The sequence below is a fragment of the Haliotis rufescens genome, unplaced genomic scaffold, assembly GCF_023055435.1.
Source record: "Haliotis rufescens isolate VD_foot unplaced genomic scaffold, xgHalRufe1.0.p SCAF_9, whole genome shotgun sequence".
In the NCBI taxonomy this organism is placed as follows: Eukaryota; Metazoa; Mollusca; class Gastropoda; order Lepetellida; family Haliotidae; genus Haliotis; species Haliotis rufescens.
In genome coordinates, this window is record NW_025964383.1 from 35,891,558 (window position 1) to 35,911,310 (window position 19,753).

Below are 19,753 nucleotides of genomic sequence, written 5' to 3' on the forward strand. Positions count from 1 at the left end.
AAAATCAACAGATGTATCATCAAATGTATTTACATGTATACAAGGTGAAGCACTTTATCGCGTACTCTCAACATCCATTCTCAAAGTAGTGGTTGTTTCGCCTGAAATTCACCATAACCTTATAGATATAAACGTTGTATTTGTCATTTTAACTGTAGCCTTTTGATCGAAATCCTATTCTTTTGTAAAAGAAAATAACTTACACGTTTAGAGGCCTCCCAATCTTAAATCCTTGGTAGAAAACGGAGGACAAGGTAAACACAATTGTGTGGATAAGTTTATCCATAAAATTGTGTCTACCTTGTCATCCGTCAACTTCTAAGTAATGCCTCTCAAACAAAGAGAAAACGAATGCGTTGATGTACAAATGTTTCAACTGTTAGATGAGTAGTAGACGTCACACATCGTTCGATCATTGTAGTGGTCAGTTTACTGACCAGGTGTATTGACATTTGTCATCAGCAGGTTGTCAGTTACTGACCAGACCACACCACACCACGTGTGTTTGTGTCTACGTAAACATACTAATTGTGTCATTATTAGTACGATGTATTTACTACAGGCCATTCCGCTTCCCGTTATTAGTGTTACCATATTTATAATCCCCAAATAAGTGAATAAATGCTTTTGACTTCCCCATTCTCGAGATTTATAGAAGCTTGTATACCTTGTTTGTTCTCCTTGCAATGTAAGTTTTCCAGCTATGTTGCTGAATACATTGTAACTTAAACTGTTTATTCCAACAACAGATAAAGTGTTGACGTTTTGGCATGTTTATATGGTGTCATAAGTTATGATCTTTAGTTACGCCGCTTTTAGCAATATTCCAGCAATAACACGGCGGGGGACACCAGAAATGGGCTTCACACTTTGTACCAATGTCGGGAATCGAACCCGGGTCTTCGGCGTGACGAGCGAACGCTTTAACCACTAGGCTACCCGACCGCCCCGAGGCCATGAATGGTGTAACATTGATCAAACTTCTCAGCAAAAGGTGTATGACTTTGACTTTGAAATCTTGGTAGAAAGGGCATGCTTGATTGTATCTCAAAAGTTGTGAAGTGTAGACACCAAAGGCTGGAGCTGCACATTAAGTGAAAGTTGACGTTTGAAAAGCTGAAGTCATCCCTCTTGTCAATCACCTGTTAAGTATATTTTGTCGGATGATAAACCTGCCTGACCCCCAACCTGTCACTAAAACCACCTCATCACCTCAACCCAAACTAAAGCAAACGGTTGAACTGGTCACTGAAGCAACGAAAATGCTTGTGATGATATTTTCTTATGTCGACGCGATTATGTATGTAACTGCGAGAAGGAACTTATCTGTTACTTAATGTGAGACAGTCTACAGTGTTACTATCCTAGCGTGGTTCGTCATTATCAATCAACATGCGTTTTGTATGCTCCATCCTCTTGTATTTGAATAGTGAGTGAGTGAGTTAATGCTTTACGTCACATCGGCAATATTTCAGCCATATCGTGACGATGTATTTGAATAAAATATGGCAGTCCATTTGCTTGAACAGTTGCATGGTTCTACTCGGAACGTCACCAAATGCCACTTTATTACCAACCACACTATCCATAGAATCCTTAACCATACAGAAATGTAAAAATTCTTAGTGCCATAATTTACTGATTAAATTCAGTTCCTACAGTTAATGTTTTGTACATCACCTTTCTTCAGTGACAGTTTGGTTGAAAAGGTCGGAGTTCCTGAGCTTAACGGTAAGTGCAAAGTACAAAAAACACATTATGATTATTAGTCTTGTGTTTATTCTAACGTTATTATCAAGTTTTGTTTTGTTTGTTTATTTGCTGTTTAACGCCGTAGTCAGCAATATTCCAGCTATTTGAAGGCGGTCTGTAAATAATCGAGTCTGGACCAGACAATCCAGTGATTGACGACATGCACATCGATCCACGCAATTGGGTTACGATGACATGCATCAGCCACGTCAGCGAGCCTGACCACCCGATCCCGTTAGTCACCTCTTACGCCTTTTGCAGCAAGCATGGGTTGCTGAAGACCTATTCTACCCCGAATATCTTCACGGGTCATCACGCCCAAGTTAAAATGACTATCGAGGTATTCTATTTTCAGATTTCGGCACGATTGTAATTTGTATGTATGTATGCAAGTATGCATGTGTGTGTGTGTCTGTGTGTGTGTGTGCGCGTGCACTGCATGTAAACATACATCCATAGATGATTGTATGGGTGTGGATGGATGGATGTTATGTTCATTTGTACTCTATTGTCAGAATGTATATTATAATTATAATGTTAGTGAGTATTATCTAACTCTCTTCTGTTTGAACACATCAGTTTAAAACTGTTTGAGTTCATACAACTACGTCACAGCCGCCTGTAAACAAGCAAATCGGGGCGAGATTAACAAGTGACGCTTAGCATTCATGGTCGAATATACACTAACAACATTTCTATGTGTCATTAATTGGAGATTTTACCACTTACAACTGTTTTTTGTTTCAGTTGTGTGGCGTATTTTGTAGGAACAATCTAACATTGTTTTATAATGTTTCATATCAAGACTTTGTCAAGAACACAAATCCTCCCATCTGGGCTGCAAGTGACCTTCAACATAGACAACAAAACCAACAAAGTGAGTAGATACGCTCATGTGTTACCATGTCTTAAAATAATAATTATTTAAAAAAATGTCTTACTTCCAATTTGATTACTCTGGTCTCCTTACAATATAATTCTTGATGTTCTAACTATTCATATATGTTCATATATAGTCAACTCACTTGTGTTCATGAAGACCTGGAAGTTGACAGAAGATCACAACACACAAGCAGCCATTGGTACTGTTTATTGAGTATTTTCCTCCAAGTCTATCCCGAGTAACTTTCTTTCAGATCCTGTCACAGAGCATCGACGATCCATCCCTTCTGAAACCTGAAATCACAGTCGTTACAGCATATTTTAACATTGGCTCATTCGCCAAGGGTCAAACATCCAACGTGCACACACCAAGCCGTTATATGCACTGGATGAAGGTTTTTGGCAGAATCAGGAACAACCTTGTCGCATATACCGATTCTAGAGATGCCTTTAATTTACTTACTAACCTCAGACGGAAGTTCCCCAGCAACATGACAAAGGTTTTCCTTATAGACAGGGCCAATCTCTGGTCCTTCTCTTTGGCTGGGGAAATTCGAAGTATTTACAGTCAGCCTAACTATCCACATCATCATCCGAACACAGTTAACGAGAACTACTCATGCGCGATGCATGCAAAGTTTGAGTTAGTTAACAAAGTCTTAATGGAGGAACTGTTTCCTACCAAATATTTCTGTTGGTTGGATATTGGACTCTTTCGTGATCTTGCTGATGATAACTCGGTGTTCAAGCTTCAAATACCACACGAATGGGACAGAGACAGAGTCGCTTATAGCCGTGTGTATGGTTTTAACGATAAAGCTACAATAGAAAGCGTAATCAAAGGGAACAGTGTATGGGTGGGCGGGGCCATGTTTCTGGGAACTCCTGAAGTGTTACACAAGTATACCGGGGACTATATGAATACAGTAAAAATGTTGTTGAAACAACGTTTAATGAACACAGATCAGCAGGTTATATACTCAATGTATCTCCCGTCATCTAGAGTCAAGCCTCGGGTTCAAATCCAGTTATTTTCTGGAAAGAACAGCCGATACAATCCATGGTTTTATCTTGGTTACCTATGCAGAGAGACGTCGCAAAACGCCAAAAATGATGCCAACAGGTCAATTTCCTAAATAATCCAGTCATAATCCAATTGATATTCAAGCACTTTCAGTTCCCCCTAATCCTAAAAGTAACAAAGTTATAGCAGTTGTCTGAAAAAGAATACGCCATACTAATGTTTTCCTCTATGCAATGCATAAATGGTGATCAGTGATTATAACAGGTGTTCGCGAAAAGTGTGCACCCGCCACAATCACATGCACAAATATGGGAAGTTTTCACCTGAACAGTCATGAGAACATATTGTAGTCAAAATAAGGAATTGCATTTTGGCCACCAAACTTTGAAATGTCATCCACATGTTTACCATAACACACTATGATAGTGCTCGTCCAATTAAAATTTGGATAAGTTCCTCTAGCACAACTTACTTCAATTATTAGTTATGCAGTTTCTGATTACCCTGCTTAAATAGACAGTTTCGCAGCTTCACACATGACCATTTTGACAATGCCTGTCTCACACATGGCTTTCTTAACAAAACCACAGCTTAGCGTATGACAATGTCACAGTTTTATGCATTGCGTAATCGAAATTCTGTCAGTTTTACACGTATCTTTAACGACAATGTCTCAGTCTCACACTTGACCTTTGTCTTACTCTCACACATGGCCTTAACGACAATGTCTCACTCTCACACATGACCATTGACTCACTCTCACACATGACCTTTGTCTTACTCTCACACATGGCCTTCACGACAATGTCTCACTCTCACACATGACCTTTGACTCACTCTCACACATGACCTTTGTCTCACTCTCACACATGACCTTTGTCTCACTCTCACACATGACCTTTGTCTTACTCTCACACATGACCTTTGTCTCACTCTCACACATGACCTTTGTCTCACTCTCACACATGACCTTTGTCTTACTCTCACACATGACCTTTGTCTCACTCTCACACATGACCTTTGTCTTACTCTCACACATGACCTTTGTCTTACTCTCACACATGACCTTTGTCTCACTCTCACACATGACCTTTGTCTTACTCTCACACATGACCTTTGTCTCACTCTTACACATGACCTTTGTCTTACTCTCACACATGACCTTTGTCTTACTCTCAAACATGACCTTTGTCTTACTCTCAAACATGACCTTTGTCTTACTCTCACACATGACCTTTGTCTTACTCTCACACATGGCCTTAACGACAATGTCACAGCTCCACACACGTCCATAACTACAATGCCCCAACCTCACATGTGTCCTTAACGACAACGTCAAAGCTTCACACATGTCCTTAACATCTTATCTCGCATATTTGCATTTGTACACACAGTCCTTATCTGGAGCCATGTAGCAGAAATAATAGTTTCACTTTAATAGCCATAGGCATCCATTGAAAAGCAGTGAGAAAATCCCCATATTGACATAATATTGTACAGATCCTGTGAAGTCTGGTTACCACACAACAGATTTCATTTATTATATGATATTATATGATACCATATATATGTAGATTATATCACTGTAAACCAAAAGTGCAAATAAACGTTTATCATTAATATTTCAAATACAAAGGTATGTACATATTACAAACACTTGTATGCAAAAAATAGCAGGAAAGTATTGGGGACAAGTAATTTTATGCACAATTACATTGCTTGTAAACATAGGAAAGGGACAATGATAAACTGGAATATGTATCTTTAGTTAGAATACATCATCACTGATGACAGAGCATCTACCGGCAATGCCCTTATAACTATTCCCACTACACAGATAATTCCCATGGCCTTGAATTCAGTGGAAATACTCATGTGAACACTAACAGTGATATATGTGGACCACGGAAGGAATCTGCCCAGCGGAATAATCAGAGTAACCCTCAGAACAAAGGTTATCCAATACGATCCCTCAGCAAATCGTATAACACTCTATAGCTAGAAGGTGTCTCCCGTCTACGTATCAGACGGATTGTTATGCCTAACATCAAGGCGGACAAGTCGTTCGAAGAACTGAAGAACATCGTATCCAGCTATGCCCATGAACGTCACGTCCGTGTAACATATGTCCGACTCATGAAGAAACGGATTCACTTTGATAAGTCTGAAACTTACACTGTACAGGTAAACTTGCCACTAGATGATTATGACGTCATGGTGAATGACGATTACTTCTGACCTGAGGACATGTGTCGAGACTATGTGCCAAGGCAGCTTCAAACTGATCCGAAACAACAACAACAGCAAGAATACAGAAGGAACATCTACTAACAAAATGACTAGGTTCATATTGACTTTGTTGTCTACTGTGACGATACTAAGTGTGCTGACCTGGACTGTGCGTGGTGTGTCTCATCAGACGGAACATATCAACTCTATTTTACCGGACTATGTCGATATCATTGCTGTACAAGAACACTGGCTAAAAACATGCAATATTCAAAGATTCAAAGATCTTAAACTTCTGTCCTACATATGTGACGATGCATGTACCTCCACGAGAGGGTCCGGTGGTATAGCTCTTCGACAGAACATTCACTCTAAATGGAGGACGCAATGTTTACATTCGTCTCTTCTGACAGTAGTATTGCTGTTCAGTTAACGCACCCACGTGCCGCTGTTATTTCCATTCTTATACATCATACAAGCAAGCTAAGCGAGAATTCCGACGTCGTCACAGACAGTCAAAGCAGGCCTATTCAAAGACATTTTGTTTGGAATTAGAAAAAAAACTTGTGATACTGATGTGAATACGTTTTATAAATCTGTGAGAAAACTACGTAAGCAGAAAATCGGAGTTGAAAAACTTACATATGATGACCGTAATGTAACAACCCCCACTGACATATGTCAGCCTTGGGGTAGGTACTATGCGGATTTAGCAAAACCATATGACTCCGACCAGTTCGATCAAGACTTTAAAGATGGTATTGACTATGAAATTGAGAAATTAGCCTCCAGTAACGAATCTAACTCATGTGTTGATAATGTACTATGTGCTGAAATATCGGTTCAGAAAGTGACTAGATATGTACAGACACTGAGGAGGAACAAATCACCTGGCCCTGACAAGATTAATAATGAACATGTGATGTTTGGTGGTGAGCTGTTAGTAGGGAAGTTAGCACTATTATTTAACGCTATTCTTAAACTTCATGGGGCACGGGTGGCCCAGTCGTCTAAGGCGCCGCGATTCGCTGTGCAGAGTTGCGTCCCTTGAGCACGCCAGAAACCTATGATCGTGGGTTCGAATCCCCGTTCGCCCCGATTATGTTTCTAGGTTTGTCAGTGTAACCCAGGTCACATTCACTCAGAATGACTTAAAACTGAAAACAACAAAGAATTTGGGTCACGTTTGTTTTATGTTCGATAAAACATGGCTGACAAAGATACGTCATGTTTATACATGTTTATACTTCAAGTTTTCAACTTGGTGTGGCGCAACGGATAAAATATCAACACTCATTAACTATACTAGGCATACAATAAAGTATTATAATACCCAACTAGTTCTTGGTTACTTATATTTTCAATGTCAACATTAGATGACAAGACCCATCAACACAACTTGCTATGGAACTACAATGTAGTTGATAACATTAATATCAACTTTCAAGAAACCATAAAAGATAAATCCATGCATTCATGGTAACCATAACACCAGTAAGATGCTAAATTTCCATACTGTATTACAACATTGCATAAATATCAAATACTCTATAAAAGTGAACTAATTATATACTTGGCATATGTTATGTGTGAAAATAATACCTTAACGAATTATACTTCCAATAGTTTGTTATTACAAATGAAAACTAAGAAATTACAGATTATCTTATAAATGAGTATTGAGTCAAACTGCATTACATTGTGAAGTGTCGTAAAATCAGTGTGTAAACAAGACAACAAGAATTACCTCCCTTTAACTGAGACAGATGCTATGCTATGAAATGGGATGTGCTGTAACTTATTTTGGTTCAGCTCAGTTATAATGTTTTAATGCAGTAAAGTTATATTTACAATGATTATGCTATATGCTTGAAGTGTGTTCTTACAAAATATACAACAAATATAGTTTTTTATCCTAACTTTTGCTTGAAAACATTGCCTGAGGAGTGTGTGTACATGTTTGACAGCGATACACATCATACATATTTGTGTGAGTACTCAAACGACAAATGACCTTGACTGTCCTTCGCTACCATGTCGTCCGTGGACACTGACTGGGCGAAGCGTTATCGTTACGCAAGTAATTATCTAATTACAACATTATCTATACAGCCAAATATGGTTATTTAAAATCTACATGTTCTTATCTACATAAATACCTACGTTGTGGTCTTATCTCTACCGTTAATTATCATACATACCTGAAAACAACAAAGAATTTGGGTCACGTTTGTTTTATGTTCCATAAAACATGGCTGACAAAGATACGTCAGTCAATGACGTCAGCAAATGACGTAAGCGCATTCAATTTGACAGTGCGCTAAGCGGCACAACTTCCAGAGGACTGACAGAGTGATTTCCCTTTAGACCGTGGACGAGCCACTCAACATGTATTTACTTACACCCTTGAAAATACGGAATATATTACACAGGGGATGCAAAATTTAACTGAATGCACTTACAATGTGTGAAAGGTACTATATACAACACCAGCACCATACCCGTGCTCATGGGTTTCACCGAAGTGGTAAACGTCTGAGACCTGCATCACTTCGGGCCTTCCTCCCACATTAAGCTGACACGCCGCGATATAACTGGAATACTGTTAAAAGCGGCGTTAAACCAAACTCACTCACTCACTCACTTAAACTTCAGTACACACCAGCAGCCTATAGACACGGGTTAATTATACCTATTTATAAGGGTAAAAAAGATAAATCAAACCCTGTCAATTATAGAGGTATTACGCTAACATCTTGCCTTAGTAAGCTTTTTGAGAAAATTCTCCCAGAAAGATTAGAAACGTGGACATCCCGAAATGCCTGTAATTTTCCCGATATGTTGCAGTTTGGCTTTAGGAAAGAGCATGGTGCTGTCATTTCGCTATTTACCCTCATCGAATGTGTACAAAGTTATGTTAACAGAGGATCATGTATCTACACAGAATTCCTAGATAACGAGAAAGCTTTTGATCGAATATGGCACTCTCTTTGTAAAACTCTATCATCTTGGTATTACAGGTAAAATGTGGTCTCTGTTACATCACTGTTATACTTCCATGTATGCGTGTGTTCAGTTTAAGGGCGAACAATCTGATACATTTGCTGTCTGACCTTATAACTGAGCTTCGGCAGTTAGATGCAGGAACATGTATATATAATGTTAGTTTACCATGCGTGGTACTTGCTGATGATACTACTCTTATCAGTTACAGCCCTAAAGGTCTACAAACAGCCTCAGATACAGTTGTTAATTACGCATTCAAATGGCGATTAACTTATAATGCATCGAAAAGTAAAATTGTTGTGTTTCATAAAAAGAAGGAATTATTGTGTACGGATGCTTATCACTTTGGGGACTATGACATACCTATGTTTGATAATGTAAAATATGCGGGTGTTGTTCTACAAAATAATCTTTCTTTCAAATTATATATTAACGAGAGCTGCGCAAAAGCAAGGCGTACTATTATTTCTCTCCTCTCTGTTGGTCTAAATAGTAGTGACTTACATCAGTATGACAGTATTGAGATATGGAAAAGAATGATCTTAACAACAAGTTTTTATGGATGTGAATTACTACCTCCTTTGCATGGTAAAGATCTTGAATTAGCTGAAAGCACACAGCGTTACTTTGCAAGGATTGTACAAGGTTTTGACAAACGTTCCCCCACTGATGCCACTATTGCTAATCTGGGACCTTGGAGCATGGTTGGCTATATAGATAAATGTAGACTACAGCTGCTGGGGCGTCTCTGCTCATGTGTCTCAATTTGTAAAACTGTTTTCTGCCTATCAACTTCACTCTATTTCTTTCATAACAATAATTTACACAGTTTATGTGGAGTGTTACTTTCAACAGCCAAGAAATATAACATACTTCATCATGTATTTCACTACGTTCGCACAGGGGAATTCCCCGCGAAGACTAAGTGGAGAAAGATTGTGCTAAATGAAATAACTACCCACGAGGAAGAAGTATGGAAATATAAACTATCATGTAGAGCTGACCTATCTCGATATTCTAAAATTCACACAACACTTACTCCTCATGTGTTATACAGCATTGTAATGTTATATCCAGAATTGAGAGAAGAAATACAGTATGTAATAAGGATTGGATCCAGAAGCAAATTATCAAAAGAATGTACAAAATGTAATACTTTTGCTCATGATTTTTATCACCATGTCATCTTAAACTGTGAATGTCTACTTTCAGAGAGAGATGTATTCTTTTCAACTCTAATTGATAATCTTGATGTTGAAATGTATGTTAAAATAGAGACGATGGAAGACCATGATATGTTAGCATTCTTTCTTGGTGCAGATAACAATGACAATGATGAAATAACGTGGCATTTCACAATTATTGAATTCTCAAAGTATTTATATCAAATTAAACATATTCTAAACAACGTGTGGTAACCATACCAATATTTCTCACTGTTTATAGCCTGTAAATATGCGGGACATTGATATGTATACTGAACCAAATTAAAAACTTCACAATCCTAAAATTTTAACATTTTGACCAGTTATCATTGTGGGCCCTTATTGTGTATTTAAACAGTAATGGCCACGTATTGTCTTCAGATAACACCCGTTTTTGTGCGGCTGAATCGATCAAAATCCCGTGCACAGCACTAAGTGGCAAAAGAGTTTTTTCACGTGCAACTGGTCACGTGGCCATAATACCGCACGTGTTTTCAGGCATACTTTTTAGCAGTCATTAACAAAAAAAGAAAAACACAAGAAAACAAAAGTCTTTACGGTCATTTGTCATGCCACGCCTTTCAAATGTGCAACGTGAACGTGCCATCGGCATGTTGCAGACGGGAACGTCCGTAGCTAAAGTCGCAAGGACGATGGGTTGTAGTCGATGGACTGTTTATGATTTACAGATGCGTCTACAGCAAACGTGTACCACCGCTGATCGCCCTCGGCCAGGTCGACCACGTGTGACGTCACATGCAGAGGATCGTAAGAATGTCTTACGTCACCTCCGTAACCGATTTTTGACGGCTACATCAACCAGAAATGAACTGTTTAGGGGTAGACTGAGTGCGCAAACTGTTCGAAACCGTCTGAAAACTGCTCACCTTTAAGCACGACGGCCAAAACTGCGGGCCGATTCTGACTCAATTACACAGACGTCAACGTCAATTGTGGGCACAGCGACACTTACGATGGAAATGGAATCAAGTCGTCTTCAGTGATGAATCCCGATTTTATCTTCGATTTGCTGATGGTAGGGCGAGGGTGTGGAGGCGCCGTCATGAACGTTACGCCCAGTGTTGTGCACAGGAAGCGGACAGATTTCGAGGCGGAAGTGTCATGGTGTGGGGTGCTTTCTGTGGCAATGCACGTTCCAGGCTTTTTGTCATCCGTGGCAACCTCAACGCTGCTGCTTACCGCGACCAGGTACTGGCACCAGAACTTCTGCCTTTTATGGCAGCACATGGACCCTGTTTAATCTTCCAACACGACAATGCCAGACCCCACACAACAATTTAGACAAGGAATCGTTCCTTTAACAGGTGTTGCCCAGTTGGGGTGGCGCCTATCGCGTTCCTAGAGGGTGCGGGTGGCCGGGTGGCCCATTCGTCTAAGGCGCCACGATTCGCACTGCAGAGTTGCGTCCCTTGGGCACGCCAGAAACCTATGATTGTGGGTTCGAAATATGTTTCTAGGTTTGTCAGCACCATACCCGTGCTCGGGGGTTTTACCGAAGTTGTAAACGTCTGAGACATGCATCACTTCGGGCTTTCCTCCCACATTAAGCTGACACGCCGTGATATAACTGGAATACTGTTAAAAGCGGCGTTAAACCCAACTCACTCACTAACACACTATCGCGTTCCTTTAACATAAGGTAACATTATGCACATTGTATGATATACAAAAAGAAAAAAAAGTTAAGCACACCCCAATATATTTCATTACTGCCCGTGCCGCATGCTACCCTCCAGTATCTCTAAAAGCGGTATATCCAAACGTTAAAATTGCTCGGTTTTAAACAGTTATTCCATGACGTTGTCTGACCATGGCACGAAGGCGATTATCAAACGCCACAAGATGGCAAATATTCGGCATGCATTACGCAGGAATGTCTTGTAATGCCATTTGTCGGAATTTGGGGTATCCTCACACTGCCGTTTAGTCGTGAAACATGCTCAGACCGGTGATGTACAGGACCGTCCCAGATCCGGGAGACCTCCTGTGACGACGCATCGCGAAGACAGGGACCTTCTTCGTCTCATACGCCTAGAACCCTTTTTAAGAAGTACTCTTGTGAAACAGCTGTGGTTGCCCAATCGTCGTTTCAGCACCAGAACCGTCAGGAATCGGCTGAAAGCAGCTAGACGAGTCATAAAGCATCCCTTGTTGAGAGATCACCACAAAACTGCTCGTTTATCATGGTGTATTGCGCGACAGAACTGGAATCTGAGAATTTAGAGACGGATCCATTGGTCAGACGAAAGTCGCTTTCTGCTCCACGTCACTGATGGAAAAACAAGAGTTTGGAGGCACAAGAACACGGCCTACATCCCCAGGAACATTAAACCGGCGGGGGCTCGGTAATGGTTAGGGGGTGTAGCGCTCATGATTGCAGGTTGGATTTGGTCATCATACGGGGCAACGTAACAGGGGCTCATTACATCCGAGACGTTTTTGGTCAGTCGTCGTTCCTCATTTTGACAACCAACCTTTTGCTACTCGACCTCAGTACATGGATGACAATGCCAGGCCTCATCGTTCGCATGCAGTTGTGGATTACATGAGGGCCATTGCAATAGCGACTCTACCCTGGCCAGCAATGAGCCCAGATTTGAAACCCCCTTGAACATGTTTGGATATTCTGGTTGGTTGGTGTGTTGTTTAACGCCGCACTCAGCAATATTCCAGCTATATGACGGCGGTATGTAAATAATCGAGTCTGGACCAGACAATCCAGTGATTAATATCATGAGCAACGATCCACGCAATATGGATCGATGACATGATCAACCAAGTCAGCTAGCCTGACCACCCGATCCCGTTAGTCGCCTTTTACGACAAGCAAAGTCGCCTATTACGGCAAGCATGGGTTGCTGAAGACCTTATCTACCCCGGAATCTTCACGGGTCCCACGCAATTAGGATAGATGACATGCATCAACCGAGTCGGGTTGAACGCCGCTTTTAACAGTATTCCAGTTGTATCACGGCGTGTCAGCTGTGGGAGGAAAGCCCGAAGTGATGCATGTCGTTTGCCACTTCGGTGAAACCCACGAGCACGGGTATGGTGCTGACAAACTTAGAATAATAACTGGGGCGAACCGGGATTCGAACCCACAATCATACGTTTCTGGCGTGCAAAGGGACGCAAGAGTGACCACCCGACCCCGTTAGACGCCTCTTACGACAAGCATGCATAGTCGCCATTTACGGCAAGCATGGGTTGCTGAAGACCTATTCTACTAAGGATCTTCACAGAGTGATTGGTTGGTTTGTTGTTTCACGCCGCACTCAGCAATATCCAAGCTATATGACGGCGGTCTGTAAAATAATCGAGTCTCGACCAGACAATACAGTGATCGACATCATGACCATCGATCCACGCATTTGGGATCGATGGCATGTATCAACTAAGCATCACTTCGGGCTTTCCTCCCACATTAAGATGACACGCCGTGATATAACTGGAATAATACTAAAAGCGGCGTAAAACCCAACTTACTCACTCTCTTTGGCTGAGGCCAATTCGAAGTATTTTCAGTATTTTCAGTCATCATAACTACATACAGCATCATCCGAACACAGTTAACGAGAACTACTCATGCGCGATGCATGCAGAGTTTGAGTTTGTTAACAAAGTCTTAATGGAGGAACTGTTTCCTACCAAATATATCGGGTCACATGGTTGATGCATTGCATGACATCGATCCCAATTGGATGGACCGATGCTCATGATATTAATCACTTGATTGTCTGGTCCAGACAATTTACAGACCGACGTCATATAGCTGGAATATTGCGGAGTGCGGCGTTAAACAACAAACCAACCGAAGACAAGGGCAGAGAGGAAGAGGGGTAAGATGAGGTCATATACTTACATATCTCTTAGTTATATACTGTTATAAAAGTAAATATGTTATTAAGGCCACATTGGGAATAATTTTGACTATCATTAGATTACACAAAATATGTGTGTGTGTATTGAACATTTCTATTTTTATTCTTAGAAGTATATTTTCTACGTGCCATAACGGCTGTGTTATAAATATTGTGCCAGTGCAAAAAGCATCTAACATTTTTAAATATATGCTTGCGACCAATGAAGATGCCGGGGTAGAATAGGTCTTCAGCAACCCATGCTTGTCGTTTAAGGATCGGGTGGTCAGGCTCGCTGACTTGGTTGATGCATGTCATCGTATCTCAATCGGTGGATCGATGCTCATGATTTCAATCACTGGATTGTCTGGTCCAGACTCGATTATTTTACAGACCGCCGTCATATAGCTGGTGCGGCGTTAAACAACAAACAAACATCTGACAAGTGCTGCTGGCGCGAACATTCAGTGATGGATAAACATAGCTATGAACAATGAACATGCCCCCTAAAATTGACTCAGATGTATGAAGTTCATTTCCAGGTTACTATCTATGATACAATATTCTTATTATTTGCTAAAATCATGAATGGGACCCGTGAAGATTCCGGGGTAGAATAGGTCTTCAGCAACCCATGCTTGCCGTAAAAGGGGACTATGCTTGTCGTAAAAGGCGACTAACGGGATCGGGTGGTCAGGCTCGCTAACTTGGTTGATTCATGTCATCAATCCCAATTGAGTGGATCGATGATCGTGATATTAATCACTGGATTGTCTGGTCCAGACTAGATTATTTACAGACCGCCGTCATATAGCTGGATATTGCTGAGTGCGGCGTTAATCAACAAACTAACCAACCAACCCTGGATGTATTCAATAACTGTTGTATTTAGTATGAGCTTCTTTCGCTCCAAATCATCAGATTTTGCTTCTGAAACCTGTAAGTTTCACAAATATATTTTACATAAATTTCATAAATCAGGATATGATGTTTTTGCATGTTGATTTCAAATTAAGATATGTCTCAATGCCAGATATCATGATTTATGATCAATATGGGAGCACTGAAATTTAACAAATCCTGAACACACAATAAACAATATCCCTGCAAATTAGAATGTAAATATGTTTCCAATCGACATTTTGCAAACGGTAATACATGTGGTCAATGATATCCAACATTACAAGATATTATGTGACCCAAGATGAATTCTTTATCCATATCCTTAGAAAATCAGTAAAGGTTTCCCTGAAATGTCAACAATACTGAAAGGATTTCTTTGGATATAAGCATCTATATCCAGTGTTGATTCAAGTCCAAAACATCCAAAGACTAATTACTATTAACGTGAACATTTTGATAACTACAGCACCAAGTTCATGTCAATTTCTCTTCTTATTTAGAAGTTTTGGGTAAAAGAGGTCCCTTATCATAGTTATCCTTTCTGAACCAAAGTTTGAAAACACATCAAAACAAATTGAACACATATGTTTCAGGCCTTCATGATGGATTCCTGCTGGGTGACTCTGGATACCCCTGTAGACGAGCGATACCTGATGACTCCCTACCACAACACTGGCAATATCAGACACAGAGACAGATACAATTATTCTCTCTGCAGAACACATGTTCTTATTGAACAAACTTTTGGTATTTTAAAGTGAGTGAGTGAGTTTAAATTTTACGTCACATCGGCAATATTTCAGCCATACAGTGACGAGAACATTAATACAATTTAAACTTAGATGTATAAAAAGCTTTCAACGATGGACAGTATAATAACTAGAGTATCACAGTTTCGATTTTTAACTAGATTAGAATATTTTTAAAAGAATATATTATCATTCAATAATACAATATAAAAATGGGCTATAGATCACCAGCAACCAAAGTTAGGCCACCTTACTAGGGACCGTGGGGACTTACGATACTTCTTTTACCTGCACGGTTCCCCAGCAGGATTTACACCATCCCTTTAGCTGCTGGCGATGATCCGGATTTTAGCCATCAATTTAAATAACAAAGATACTACGATTAAAACTGTGGCATGAATAAAGGTACTTAGAAGGATGTGGTCTTACATATCCTCTCGGGGGACAATAATTTTACGCTACTTCAACCCCATTTGAGGATACAGCCACTAACCATCTTAGTTACAAATTACACGCTACCAATATTATAAAATATAACTATCTACACATCTCAAAATTTATCAATTAGTTCAATTTCTTTTAAAAAAGCAATAATTAAATGAGAACATATTTTATTAACAAGATCCTTAAGAGATGATGATTTGAAATAAGTATCCCTTGTGATTGAAAAATCTACACAGTCAAGCAGGGCATGCTTGACTGTGATTCTCTCTTCACAAGGGATACAAAATGGAGGATCCTCGCCTTTCAATAAATATTCATTTCTATACCTGCAATGGCCAATACGACATCGTCGTATTATGACCTGTTCAAATCTGGACTGACAACCCAAGTAGGTGTAGCCGATAGTTTGTTTTATTTAATTTAATTTATTGATACCTACTTGGGTGTCCCACTTTATCTGCATCAGATCTCGGATATATGATCCAATCACTGGCTTATAATCTGTGTATGGAATGAGAAGTGGTGTCACAGATTTGTTGAGTGCTGCATTTGCAGCAGCAGCAGCCATTGTGTTCCCAGTAAGTCCAACATGGCTGGGTTACCAACAGAAAACGATGGCGTATTGGCCAGTAGCAAGTTCATTATATAATTCAACAATTTCGATTAAAAGTGGATGTTTAGTGGACTGATATGTAATTGCCTGAAGACAGGAAATAGAATCAGGAAATAGAATCAATTGTTTATGTTTTGATTGTTTACTGATGTATTCTAGTGCTGTTAATATGGCTTTTTATTAGGCTATTCGGAATTCTAGATAATATAGTCCTGGATCCAATGATGGTGGCACTAGCAACTGTGGATCCATCTGTAAGTATTTTAAAGTTGGTTGGTTTGTTGTTTAACGCCGCATCCAGCTATATGACGGCGGTCTGTAAAAAAAAAAATCGAATCTGGACCAGACAATCCAGTGATTGATATCATGAGCATCGATCCACGCAATTGGGATCGATGACATGCATCAACCAAGTCAGCGAGCCTGAATACCCCGATCCCGTTAGTCGCCTTTTACGACAAGCATAGTCATCTTTTAAGGCAGGCATGGGTTGCTGAAACACTTTCCTTGTCTATCTATTAGATTGAAAACCAATCCAATCAGAGCATGTAAATATGTAGGAATTTTCAAACAGGATATAGTAATTAATCAAGTAGGTGAGGTGACAGTTCAGCAACAGCAGCAGTTATAGAGAAATGATGGATTTAGCATCAGAGACCACATTGCCCAGAGCTACTTCAGTTAGAAAAAAACCAAACCCAAATCAGTCTGACAGGTTGGCAAAGTAGAAATATTATATGGCTAACAACTCCTTTATTTACTGTAATGGCGAAGTTTAGGAATAGATCCTTGGTAATAATGTACATGGTACAGAATACTTATAGTAGACGGAGGATTAACAGTTTAACAACAATTGCATGTCAGAGAGATTAACATGAGAAGGTTAAACAATGACAACAGGATTGTCTGGTCCAGACTCGATTATTAAACAGACCGCCAAAACGACAACAGAATTATACTGTAAGAACATGATGGCCAAAGAACACACGATAAGTTGTTTTTCATAAATTGTCTCTTCTTTTTCATCCGTCAACTACTTAGTAATGTCTAATGTTAAACAACAAACAATAAAAAAATGGTCAAGTTGTCAAAGCTTAAAATTGTTAATTTCTGTTTCAGTTAAGCCAGTTTTGTCTGCTCTTTTGTCAGTATCCTGCTGTCCTGAATTCTCTAGAGCTCCTCCCCTGTAGTTAACTTCTTTGGAGGTTGCACATCAATATTCATGATATTAATCACAGGATTGTCTGGTCCAGACTCGATTATTTACCGGTGTAGAGAATATACCGCCATAAAAGGCACTGAGCGTTGTTCAAAGTGATGCACAGCGATTCGCCTTACAACGGTGCGCAACATTGGTTGGTTTGTCGGTCTAGATCTGTATAAATAATCGAATCCGGATCAGACAATCCAGTGATTAATATCATGAGCATTACATGCATCAACCAAGTCAGCGAGCCTGACGATCCGATCCCGTTAGTCGCCTTATACGACAAGCATAGTCACCTTTTACGGCAAACATGGGTTGCTGAAGACATTCTACCCCGGGTTCCTCACAGGTCTCCAGCGATTGTTGCGCACCGGGACCCGTGAAGATTCCGGGGTAGAATTGGTCTTCAGCAACCCATGCTTGACGTAAAAGGCGACTAACGGGATCGGGTGGTCAGGCTCGCTGACTTGGTTGATGCATGTCATCGATCCCAATTGCGTGTATCTATGCTCATGATATTCATCACTGGATTGTCTGGTCCAGACTCCTTTATTTACAGACCGCCGTCATAGAGCTGGTATATTGCTGAGTGTGGCGTTAAGCAACCAACAATCGCTGGCTGAGGTCGCTACATTCTCAAACCAAAATGGCGGCCGAGTTTGACAGCGGAACAAGAAATTCTCCCCTGGATCAACGGGGAAATGAGCCAAGGCGGGTACCAACCCATCATCCCAATTGCGTGGATTGATTCTCATGATATTCATGACTGGATTGTCTGGTCCACACTCGATTATTTACGGACCGCCGTCATATAGATGAGTGCGGCGTTAAACAACAAACCAACCATCATCCTCAGTCTGCTTCACATCTTCAAAGTAGTCATAAATTTCATTAGTTCGTCACCGAGCCTCTTTCATTACGTTCTTCATTAGGACAAGGCAACCTAGCGGTATAGTTGCGTCGCCAATTTGGAAGAGTGCGCAAGCGCTTAGAACTGTTGCAGATCCCGGGATGAGTGATGGAGTGTTGATATATTTGACATCAAAAGACACGAGGGTGAGATTTTATTTATCATCCATTATCATTCTTAAATCGGGAGCGAACTTCATATATTATTGCCGTATGAATACATTTCTCAAAGTCATGTGAAAAATAAACGACTTTTTGTGTGTACCTTCATTTATAAAAACAAGAGTCATCAGAAAGATGACATATCTGCCATATCCCCCCGGCAGCTGTCTGTAAAGTAACAACTGGTAAATGTGCAATTCTGTATGTAATGAGTCAACAGTTGAATGTTCTTTTAGAAGCATACATTGTTTACCCACTGAATGATTTTCGAATTCTGGCCCGGAAACGAACCCGTTCCCCAATGGAGTCTAGGTCCAACTTCTTTCCATAAAAATTGTAAAAAATAAAAATTCGTAAAAAAATAAATATCAAAAGGCATCACTGCAGTATGTGCCTGATAGCTTTGCTAAGTTTCGATCAAATACACTGAATGGTTTTCGAATTCTGCCCCGGAAACGAACCCCATCCCCAATTGAGTCTATGTCCAACTTCATTCCATACAAATTTAAAAAAATAAAAATTAGAAAAATCCCAAAATATCAAAATGCACCACTTCAGTATGTGCCAAGTTTCGATCAAATACACTGAATGGTTTTCGAATTATGCCCCGGAAAAGGAAATAATTACCTACGGACGGACGGACAGAAATACAGACTGGCTGATCGGTATATCCCCCCGCATTATATGCCGGGGGGGGATACAAATAGTGCGCAATGAAATTTCCGTTATCGGCACTAAAGACACAGTTCACTGGGTCGCGTTTCTTTGAAGAAGCGCATGTAACGTA

General features: G+C 40.2%; 1 protein-coding gene across 2 annotated transcripts in view; it reads left to right on the top strand.

The window, feature by feature from the left end:
• The window catches only part of LOC124147819, a 165,921-nt gene extending 158,694 nt beyond the window's left edge, over nucleotides 1–7,227 (top strand). For both annotated transcript variants that reach the window (XM_048391521.1, XM_048391519.1), the window contains 3 exons: nucleotides 1,691–1,731; nucleotides 2,558–2,629; nucleotides 2,889–7,227. In XM_048391521.1, coding sequence (XP_048247478.1) covers nucleotides 1,691–1,731; nucleotides 2,558–2,629; nucleotides 2,889–3,770 — 995 coding nt within the window. In that variant the 3' untranslated portion in view covers nucleotides 3,771–7,227. The remainder of the gene's footprint in view (nucleotides 1–1,690; nucleotides 1,732–2,557; nucleotides 2,630–2,888) is intronic.
• The last annotated feature ends 12,526 nt before the right edge of the window (nucleotides 7,228–19,753 follow it).